This window comes from Pipistrellus hanaki, assembly GCF_964339955.1.
Source record: "Pipistrellus hanaki genome assembly, chromosome: 2".
NCBI classification, from domain to species: domain Eukaryota; kingdom Metazoa; phylum Chordata; class Mammalia; order Chiroptera; family Vespertilionidae; genus Pipistrellus; species Pipistrellus hanaki.
This window is the reverse complement of record NC_140504.1, coordinates 184,087,563-184,098,354: the sequence shown is the minus strand read 5'-3', so window position 1 is coordinate 184,098,354 and position 10,792 is coordinate 184,087,563. Positions and strand designations below refer to the sequence as shown.

General features: G+C 56.5%; 1 protein-coding gene across 2 annotated transcripts; it reads left to right on the top strand.

The window, feature by feature from the left end:
- The first annotated feature begins 195 nt into the window (after nucleotides 1-195).
- On the top strand, nucleotides 196-10,743 carry XKR8 (XK related 8). Of its 2 annotated transcripts, none has more exons than XM_084875070.1 (3): nucleotides 196-603; nucleotides 4,618-4,818; nucleotides 7,067-10,743. In XM_084875070.1, the coding sequence occupies exons 1-3, from the start codon at nucleotides 311-313 to the stop codon at nucleotides 7,623-7,625; spliced, it is 1,053 nt and encodes a 350-aa protein (XP_084731196.1). In that variant the 5' UTR covers nucleotides 196-310; the 3' UTR covers nucleotides 7,626-10,743. The 2 variants fall into 2 exon arrangements, with proteins under 2 accessions (XP_084731196.1, XP_084731197.1); XM_084875071.1 differs by having other exon boundaries at nucleotides 197-603; nucleotides 4,618-4,814.
- Nucleotides 10,744-10,792: the final 49 nt, after the last annotated feature.

Here is a 10,792-nt window from a genome sequence, read left to right as displayed (position 1 = left end):
CCGCCCTCTGGCGGCGGGAATCCCGGCGCCGACGGCCACGACTCGAAGGGGGCGGGGCGGGGCCTCTGGGGGCGGGGCCTGCGGGCACAGCTCCTCCCCGGACAGGGCGGGGAAGGGGAGGGGACTCCGGTCCTGGGGGCGGGGCCTGCGGTATCGCTCTGCCCGGACAGGGCGGGGCGGGGAAGTCCCGCCCAGGAGGCCGGGCCTCGGAGCCTCGGAGGGCGGTGACTGCCTCCTTCCGGCTGCCAGGACCTCGCCGGGCAGGGCGAGCCCCAGCCCGGAGGGAAGGAGCCGGAGAGGCCGGCGGGCCATGCCCTGCTCCCTGCGCGCCATTCTCTTCCGGGACCTGGTCCTGGGCGTGCTGGGCGTCTCCGCCTTCCTCGTCCACCTGGGCGCCGACCTGTGGGCGGTGAGCCAGTACGTGCTCAGCGGCCGCTACCTGTGGGCCGCGCTGGTGCTGTCGCTGCTGGGCGTCGCGTCTGTGGCGCTTCAGGTCTTCAGCTGGGTCTGGCTGCGCGCCGACCCCGCCGGCCTGCACGCCGCTCCGCGCTCCGTGCGCTGCCTGGCGCTGCTGCACCTCCTGCAGCTGGGCTTCCTGTACCGGTGAGCGCCCGGCATCGGGGAGGGGGGCCGGGCCCGCGGTACCTCCTGCGGCGGGGCCACCTGTACCGGTGAGCGTCTTGACACGGGAAGCTGGTGGGGAGGTGCCCCGTGGGCACCTTAACCTACAAGTGAGTTTCCAGCTCCTTAAAAAACAGCTCCGGTCCTGGCCGGCTCAGTGGATAGAGCGTCAGCTTGCGGACTGAAGGGTCCCAGGTTCGATTCCGGTCAAGGGCATGTACCTTGGTTGCGGGCACATCCCCGGTAGCGGGTGTGCAGGAGGCAGCTGATCGATGTTTCTAACTCTCTATCCCTTCCTCTCTGTAAAAAATTAATAAAATATATTTAAAAACAACAACAACAGGTTCAATCTCGGTCAAGGGCACATGTCCCAGTTGCTGGCTTGGTCCCCTGTTGGGGGTGTACAGGAGGCAGCCTATCGATGATTCTTTCTCATCACTGATGTTTCTGTCTCTTCTCCTTCCTCTCTGAAATTAATCTCTATGTTAGAGGCCCGATGCATGAAATTCGGGAAAGACAGGCCTTCCTTCCTGGGGTGCCAGCCCTGGCTTCCCTCGAACCTGGACCCGGGCTGCCCTCGCAGCCATGGCTTCGTCCTCGTTCTGCTGTTTGGTCTTATAGGCACATCAGCTCTTTATTAGATAGGAGATATATATATATTAATCTAAAGGTAGGTGTGGCGGGCAGGCCTGCCGGGAGGAGTGAGGGAAAGAGTGGAGAGCTGGCTCCTGAGGCCGAGGCCAGCGGACAGACCAGGGTTCCTTTTCGCTGTGGATGGGCCTTGGGCCGGACACCCGCCTCCTCTGGGACTCAGTTTCTCCTTGTTCCGGTGGGGACGGTCTGCACGCCTGCCTCTGTGTGGTAAGGATGAAAGGAGGCCTGTGAATTGTGTGCAAACGCTAGCCAGCTTCTGAGAGCCTCAGCAGCCCTGACCCCAGTACCTGTTCCCTCGCCCGAGTGCCTGTCGCCTTCTTTCCCAGCTGCATTCTCCCGGACATTCCTCTCCGCCTGCCCCTGCCCCCACCCTGACCAGTTAAGGGGGCAGAGAGGGGGAAACTGCCACCAGGGGCCAGAGTCAGGAGACAAAGTTGGGAAGGGATGTGGTCTGGGTTGGGATAGGTGGGTGGAGTCAACATCTGCTTTTGAATCCTTTTTTGTTGTTGTTAATCCTCACCTGAGGATGTTTTTCCATTGAATTTTAGAGAGAATGGAAGAGAGAGGGAGAGACCGAGAGAAATATCGATGTGAGAGAAACACATTGGTTGGTTGCCTCCTGCAGGGGCTCCGACCAGGGCTCAGGGGAGGAACTTGCAACCAAGTCAGTGCCCTTGACCAGAATGGAACCCGGGACCCTTCGGCTCACAGGTTGATGCTCTGTTTACTGAGCCAAACCGGTGAGGGCTTGAGTCCATTTTTACAGTCTCTCCAGCCCTGACGAAGCTGCACGGAGTGTCCAGGAGTGGGCAGGAGTGGGCGAGAGCGCGGCCTTGAATGTTGCATTTTGCCTGAGGGACTGACGGGCGTGGGAGGTGGAGGGGGGCAGGGAGAGGCACACATTACCGTGTTGGCAGGCCTCAGTGAGCCCTGAACCCATCACTGTATTGTGCATCTTCCCGTCTCCTGTTTCGGCTGCGTGTGAGGCAGACGACGCCCTGAGCTTTGGCTTTGAAAAGGATCCCTGTGTCTGCCTGTGACTGGGCTGAGGCAGGGCCCTCCATGGTGTTGGGGTCCAGAGGCAGGACCCCTGCTGAGGGAGAGCCCGAACGGGCTGCCTGCCTGCTTCCTTCCTGTGTCGTCCGTCCGTCCCGGGGTAACAGTACGTGTCTGATGAATGAATACCGGGGGGGTAACAGGACGTGTCTGATGAATGGATTCCGGGGGGGGGGGGGTAACAGGACGTGTCTGATGAATGGATTCCGGGGGTAACAGGACGTGTCTGATGAATGGATTCCGGGGGGGGGGGGGGGGGTAACAGGACGTGTCTGATGAATGGATTCCGGGGGGTAACAGGACGTGTCTGATGAATGGATTCCGGGGGGTAACAGGACGTGTCTGATGAATGGATTCCGGCGGGGGGGTAACAGGACGTGTCTGATGAATGGATTCCGGGGGGTAACAGGACGTGTCTGATGAATGGATTCCGGGGGGTAACAGGACGTGTCTGATGAATGGATTCCGGGGGGTAACAGTACGTGTCTGATGAATGGATTCCGGGGGGGTAACAGGACGTGTCTGATGAATGGATTCCGGCGGTGGGGTAACAGGACGTGTCTGATGAATGGATTCCGGGGGTAACAGGACGTGTCTGATGAATGGATTCCGGGGGGGGGGGGGGGGGGGTAACAGGACGTGTCTGATGAATGGATTCCGGGGGGTAACAGGACGTGTCTGATGAATGGATTCCGGGGGTAACAGGACGTGTCTGATGAATGGATTCCGGCGGGGGGGTAACAGGACGTGTCTGATGAATGGATTCCGGGGGGTAACAGGACGTGTCTGATGAATGGATTCCGGGGGGTAACAGGACGTGTCTGATGAATGGATTCCGGGGGGTAACAGTACGTGTCTGATGAATGGATTCCGGGGGGGTAACAGGACGTGTCTGATGAATGGATTCCGGCGGTGGGGTAACAGGACGTGTCTGATGAATGGATTCCGGGGGGGTAACAGTACGTGTCTGATGAATGGATTCCGGGGGGTAACAGGACGTGTCTGATGAATGAATACCGGGGGGCGGGGGGGGGGGGTAACAGGACGTGTCTGATGAATGGATTCCGGGGGTAACAGGACGTGTCTGATGAATGGATTCCGGGGGTAACAGGACGTGTCTGATGAATGGATTCCGGGGGGTAACAGGACGTGTCTGATGAATGCATTCGCAGTGAGCGAATGGGCTCAGCCCCCAGGAACCACCCGAGACCCGCTGTGGGGGGTGGAGGCCGTGGTGCACCTTCCACTCCCCCCTCACGCCGGGGGCCAGCCAGGCCTGTCTGCCCGACCTCTGTGCTCTCTCAGCTCCGCCCCGGCCTCCATCCCCACGGCTCCGAGGCTCTCGTCCTTCCTCCCTGGATTGTACCACGGCCTCTTAAACAGAGCCCGCTTCGGCCTTAGCCCCCACCCTCCCTCCTCCCACACCGGGGAGTTCTGTCTGAAGCCCAGTCTGACCCGTCTCACCTGTGCTCAGAGGCTCTCAGTGGCTCCCTTCCCCACAGGATCCTAAGAAATCCTCAGGCTTGCCGAAACCGGTTTGGCTCAGTGGTAGAGCGTGGGTCTGCGGACTGAGGGGTCCCAGGTTCGATTCCGTTCAAGGGCATGTGCGTTGGCTGCGGACACATCCCCGGTAGGGGGTGTGCGGGAGGCGTCTGGTCGATGTTTCTCTCTCATCGATGTTTCTGGCTCTCTGTCTCTCTCCCTTCCTCTCTGTAAAAAATCAATAAAATATATTTTTTAAAAAAAGAAAGAAATCCTTAGGCTTGCTAAACTTGGAGAACTATCGCCTCAGGCAACTTTCTTGTGTGCCTTTGGTATTCAAACAGCCCTGCTGATTAGCTCTTTGGCCCTGTTTCCCCATTGGAAAAATACGGATGTTGTAAGGTCTAAATGGGACGAGGTTTGTGATGAACTTGGGATAGTGCCTGGCCGGCAGGAGCAGCAGTAATTATTGTTGTTGTTTAAATTGTTGGCAGACCACTTCTCTTTTAAAAAAATGTTTCGTATGTTTTCTTGATTTCAGAGAGGAAGGGAGAGGGAGAGATAGAAACATGCACGATGAGAGAGAATCATTGATTGGCTGCCTCCTGCACTCCCCCTACTGGGGATGGAGCCCGCAACCAGGGCATGTGTCCTTGACCGGAGTGGAAGCCAGGACCCTTGAGTCCTGGCCGCCGCTCCGTCTTGCCCACAGCGTGTGGGACTGGAGCCCGCCTGCGTCTGCCTGGTAAGCAGGGGAAGGGGAGCCCCGGACACTAACCCGCCCGGCCGCCCCGCTGTGCCTAGGTGCGTGCAGGGGCTGCAGCAGGCGCTGCTGGTGTGGCAGCAGGAGACGCCCGCCCCGTTCGACTTGGCCTACGCCGACTTCCTGTCCCTGGACGTCAGCATGCTGCGGCTCTTCGAGACCTTCCTGGAGAGGACGCCGCAGCTCACGCTGGTGCTGGCCATCGTGCTGCAGAGCGGCCGGGCCGAGTGCTACCAGTGTGAGTACGGCCGGCGGGCGCCCCCCTGTGTGAGGAGGTTCCCGCGGAGGTGGGGACCGCCCCCCTCTTCCGCAGGGACTGCTCAGAGGATCGGCCCGTCCCCAGGTCCGGGCTCCATTCCAAAGGCACATCCCAGCCCTGGCTGTAGGCGTCTGGACCAAGGACTCCACCCTCCTGAGCGTGTTTCCATCTGTGAAATGGACCTGACACACAATCCTACCTCCGGGGACTGATGAAGGACCGGGGTGATGCATACACCAGGTGTCTGGTGCATATCAGAGCTTAATTGTCGTTTTTACTCTTTGGCAGACAACAGCTAGAGGGGGTGTGTAGGGTGCGACGCACAATAGACACTTGTTGTCCATGAGGTGTGTGTTGGGCGCCTTCCCCCACTTAAGTTGTCATTGAGCATCTTTGTGCCTGTCCCTGCGAGGACCCGCCCCTGCCCTGCTGGGCTGGCGGGAGAGTCTGCAGAGGGAGAGGCCGGTGGCCTTATAAACCAGGAGTCTGTGCGCTGAAGAGCTCTGGGGAGGTTTTCTCCCGTGAAAGGGAGGTAACGAGCCCAAGGACTCCAGCTGTGTCTGATTCCAGGTCCAGGGCCGCCCCTTTTCTGCCTCCTGCCCCGTCTCCCCCCCCCCCCCACTGTAAATGCCACAGCCTCCCCCGGGGCCAGTCTCCCCTCCGCTCTACTCCCTGTGTGGCCTGGCCTCAGGTCCCATAGCTGTACAAGATGGGCTTGGACTTGACCTCCAGGGACGCTTTCAGCTGCTCCTTTGAGCCTGTGTATTAATTGAAAAGACCAGTAATAGCAGCCATCACGATCGAGTGCCTGCTGGTAACGGCACTGTGTAGAGTGCTTTATTGTCAGTGCTCACACCAAGCCCTGTAGGATGGTGCTATGTGTATCTCCATTTTGCACAAGAGGAAAGAGGCACAGAAAGGTGGGCTGATTTGCCCTGGGACACACAGCATACACTGGGCACACGTTTTTCTTTGTCTGTTTGAGGGCAGGGAGTGTCTAGGACCAGGGCCGAACGGATACAGGCTACACTGTCTGTGTATGGGAGGACGGGGAGAAAGGAGAGAGGGAAGAGATGGATTTTCCCACCTTTTTATTTAGCAAACATTTGTGCCAGTACTGGGCTGCCAGTGGATCCCAGGGGAGCAGAATCTGTTTCCTACCCTGAGGAGCTGAGAGATAAGGAAATTGGTAATTAGTTCAATTCGGATCTGGGTGTGTGGCTCCAGGGGGTACTTCCGGGTCAGGAGGAGCAGGCCTGCGCCCTGGCCTTCCTCACCTCGTCAGCAAAGCTTGTCCAGGCCAGAGAAGGCAGGTGCGGGCAGGCTGGAGGAACGGCCCTGCTGAGACCTGGAGCGTGGGAGTTAGCGAGGACCACGGCCACCGATGTGGTTCCAGGCTGGGCGTGGTTCCTGGCCCAGGACGGGTCCCGTGAACACCTGGCGAATGGACGCGGTGGGAAGGAGGCAGGAAGTGTCTGGAGACATTCCAGCGCCGCTGCCCCCCCTCCGGGCCCTGGTGCCTCTCGCCCAGCGTGGACAGCCAGCAGGTGGGAGAGGGCCCCACTGAGTCTCGGGAAATGGAGACCAGGGCCCAGTGTGAGCAGGAGGAGGGGGGTGAGGATGCACCATCCATACGCAGGGCACCTTCCGAGGCCTGTCGCCACCGGATGGGGTTTCCCGCTTCCCTTTCTGAGAGTAAGAAAGGGGGAACCGGGTCTGCTGACTTCCAGATCCGACACAGGCCCGGGCTCTTCCGGGAAAGGAAGGGCTGCAGGGTTCTTTAAGACGCTGGGTTAAAATCGTACACCTGTCGATGAGGACAATGGGGAGGGGGAGGTAAGGGCAGAGGGTGGGGCGGGAACCAGGTGGAAGGGAGCTATGGTGAGGGAAAAAGGAGAAACAATTGTAATAATCTGAGCAATAAAGATTTATTAAAAAAAAAAAAAAAAAGATGCCAAGGCCCAGGGGTGCAGGTGTGGGTGTCTATGCCACACCCCCTCTCAGGTGGCACTGGAGACGGAGAGCTTTGTGGTGAAGGGCAGACCCCGCAGTTGAACCTCAGGACTGTTTGGTGGTGAGAACCATGCTCTCCAGCTGTAGTTTTCCCTTCACCACGCTGGGGGTTCTCATTCCCGCCTCGGGGTGGTTCCGAGGGCCCCAGGGCCCGTGAGTGCTGGGGAGCGCCCGGCCGGCTGCCCCCGGGCTCAGCCGCTTCCTCCTCCTCTCCGCAGGGGTTGGCATCTGCACGGCCTTCCTGGGCATCTCGTGGGCCCTGCTCGACTACCACCGGGCCCTGCGCACCTGCCTCCCCGCCAAGCCCGTCCTGGGCCCGGGCTCCTCCGTGATCTACTTCCTGTGGAACCTGCTGCTGCTGTGGCCCCGCGTGCTGGCCGTGGCCCTCTTCTCGGCGCTCTTCCCCCGCTACGTGGCTCTGCACTTCCTGGGCCTGTGGCTGGTGCTGCTGTTCTGGGTCTGGTTGCAGGGCACCGATTTCATGCCAGACCCCCACTCCGAGTGGCTCTACCGGGCCACGGTGGCCACCATCCTCTACTTCTCCTGGTTCAACGTGGCCGAGGGCCGCACTCGCGGCCGCGCCACCATCCACCTGGCGTTCCTCCTGAGCGACAGCGCGCTCATGGCGGCCACCTGGGTGACGCAGGGCGCCTGGCTGCCCGGCGGGGTCCCGCTGCAGGTGCTGCTGCCCCTGGGCGGCCTCAGCTTCCTTCTGGGGCTGGCGCTGCGGCTTGTCTACTACCGCTGGCTGCACCCCAGCTACCCCTGGGAGCCTGACCGGGTGGACGGGACCCCCGCCCCCCGCTCCCTCCAGCACTACGAGCTGCCCACGAACAGGCGCATGGACCATTTGGCTCGGAATTTCTTCCCCCAAGGCGACGAGGCCGCTGTGCCGTGGCCGGGGGAGGTGAACGGGGTCCTCTGAGGCGGGGCCAGACCCAGCCAGGGGACAGAAGGACACACACAGTCAGTGGTTGGTGTGCAGGAGAAGCTGCTGTGGGCCTTGACTCACTCCACAAGCACTTGATGCCTGATCTTGCCAGCACCGGAGACTAGAGTTGAGTAAGACAGAGGCCTGCTTCCAGGAGAAGAAGACAGGAAGGACCACGCCCTGGAGGGCCAAGAGCCGCAATTCTATCAGAACACCTGGAGAGGGCAGAAGAGATCCCCTTTTCCTTTCCTTCCAACCAGTATATCTGGTGCCCAAAGCACCCCAAGTTTTCACTCAAATAGCTGGTGGAGGTGCTGTCCCGGCCCTTGGCTCTCCTCTCCTGGAAGCCAGGACGCCGAGCCAGCTGGCTTCCACCAACCCAGCCAAGGCCTCATGCAGCTGGCCCGGCCTCTGCCCCGGCGCTCAAGGGCCTGTCTTTCCACCAGGTGCCTTGTGAGCCTGTGGCCTGGCCATGGCTCAGCCCATGGAGTATGTTTTATACGTTAGACAGTGTACTTTCTACCTCAGAACCTACTGTGAGGGGGAGAGAAGGTGCGTGCCTCTGTGTCTCTGCAGGTGAGAGACACGCATGTGTTGTTTCGTTGAACAGTATTATTTTGTTGAACAGGTTATTATTAAAACCTTATAAAATCCTCCAAACTAGTTGTGTCGTTACACTACATCTACAGAATTCAAAGCCGCTTGGAAAGAAGGGGTCAGGGACACAGAGTCCACCGCTCAAAATCGGCGAAGGCCTGGGGACAGAGGAGAAGGGGCTGGCGCAGGCAGGACTTCTCACCTTGTTCTCTGAGTTTCGGGGGCTGGCGAGCCGGTGTGGGGTTGGTCGTTCAGGGGGGCACCAGCACCCAGGTCTGGACTGGCCGGCGCGCTGCTGCTGGGCCGGCAGGAGCCTCAGACACCTTCAGAGCCAGAAGTGAACGCGGAGCCCAGGTGGAGGGCTTTGCTGGAAGCTCAGAGAGGGTGAGTGATGAGGGGGCTTAAGGAATGTGGACGTGGGCAGTGGTGCCAGGCAGGGGGAACCTTTTGCTGCTCTCAGGTCTGTGGGTTGGAGAAACAAGGAATTTTTCGCCAGAGCTCTCATCTGTACTCGAGATGAAGTTGTCAAATGATGGCAATATGTATGCAATTAACTCCTAACAGTGTATACCGATACTACCTAAAAAGCTATCGAACAAGTTTCATTTGTAGATATACTTAAACGTTTACAGGATCACCCTAGCTGGTTTGGCTCAGTGGGTAGAGCGTCGGCCTGTGGACTGAAGGGTCCTAGGTTCGATTCCAGTCAGGACTGACGCAGGAGACAACCAATTGACGGGCTTCTCTCACATTGATGTCTCTGTCTTTCCCTCTTTCTCCCACTCTCCCTAAAAATCAATGGAAAAATACTCTCGGGTAAAGATATAAAAAAAGTTAACAGCATCAAAAGCTTTAAGATGAGTGACATTACACACCATTAGAAATTTCCTTTGAAAATTCCCATCAATCATTTTTTCAAATGTCAAGAAACCCGTTTTTGAAGAATAAAAACCTCCTGAATTGTCTGCCACCAAAAGTTGGTTGAGAAATGTGCAGGTGTTTTTCCTTATCGCAGGGGAAGATGAAGGTGTTCACTCTTTGGGCTTGAAAAGCAATCAATGTTTGTGCTTACAAGCAAGGAGATAGCCACTCACAGGTTTGCTTCATCTACAGTTGTGGTCCAGCATGTGCCCCTTTTTCTTCTGAATCCTTACCCAAGGATATGTTGTTTTGTTTATTTTTAGAGAGAGAGGAAGAGGGATGGAGAAACATTGATGTAAGAGAAAAACATCAATCAGTTGCCTCCTGTACTCGCCCTGACTGGGAATCGAACCCACAACCTTTTGGTGTAGGATGATGCATCAACCGAGCCAACAGGGCCATAAGGTACAACTTCCTGTTGAAAAGTTTTAGTTCTTAGAATACATGGCAACCTCATCTTTTCTGAGGTGATTAATTTGAAAAAACAAAAAACCTTGTAGTCTGACATATATGGTACTTGGAAGCTAGGTCTGAATTCGGATTTCCTTCATTGAAATAAAAGGCAAAAGAATTCTTGATTTCTCCAGACCAACAATGGACAGACCCAAATCTGAAGAAATGGAATGAGAAAAAGTAGCTGATGGGACATGAAATCAGGCCAAATTAAATAAGGTTTGATGCCAGTTTGCCTATTTTATTGCTTTTGTGTTTTAAGCTCAGCATAGCAAGTTCCTAACAATTAAATTTCAATATATTTGACAGAAAATGAAGTCTTTTATACTAGTCCTAAACTTTAAAAAGCAATATATATTATATTCTTGATTTCAGAGAGGGAGGAACGTCAATGATGAGAGAGAATCATTAATTGGATGCCTCCTGCACACCCCCTACTGGGGATGGAGCCCGAAACCTGGGCTTGTGACCTGACTGGGAATCGAACCTTGACCGCCTGCTTCACAGGTAGAAGCTCAACAACTGAGCCACGCCAGCTGGGCTCAGTGTGTTTTATTGACCATTTACTTGTCCTGGTTTAGTGATTAGAGATCCAACTCATGCTCCAAAGGGTTGGTTGCAGGTTTGATCTTGGCCACGGGCCTGTGCCTGGGTTTAAAGTTTAGTCCCTGGCCCTGGTTGGGGCGTTTGCAGGAGGCAACACATCAGTGTGTCTCTCTCATCGGATGTTTTTCTCTCTCTCCCTCTCCCCCTCTCTAAAAACAAATGGAAAAATATCCTCGGGTGAGGAGCAGCTAAAACTAACAAACTTTTGTTAAAAAAACGAACAAACTTTTACTTGCAAGTTATTTTTTCCCCATGTACATTTTTTTTTATACCAAAAGGTTAGTTACTTTTTTCCTACCTTTTTGGTGAAATTAATTACAATGATTACAAGGGTGGTATCTTTTAATGAACTCCAGATTTTTATAATGAACTCCTCGGGTTTTTAGAAAACCGTACGTAGGTGCCTACCAGCTGGGCAACTGTGTGGATCCTATTC

What these genes read in the sequence shown, in the direction of transcription:
- XKR8 (XM_084875071.1), top strand. Translation starts at nt 311, where the DNA reads ATGCCCTGCTCCCTGCGCGCCATTCTCTTCCGGGACCTGGTCCTGGGC. An exon ending in CAGCTGGGCTTCCTGTACCG is followed by an intron (nt 604 to 4,617) that starts GTGAGCGCCCGG and finishes CGCTGTGCCTAG; the next exon opens with GTGCGTGCAGGGGCTGCAGC. An exon ending in CCGGGCCGAGTGCTACCAGT is followed by an intron (nt 4,815 to 7,066) that starts GTGAGTACGGCC and finishes TCCTCTCCGCAG; the next exon opens with GGGTTGGCATCTGCACGGCC.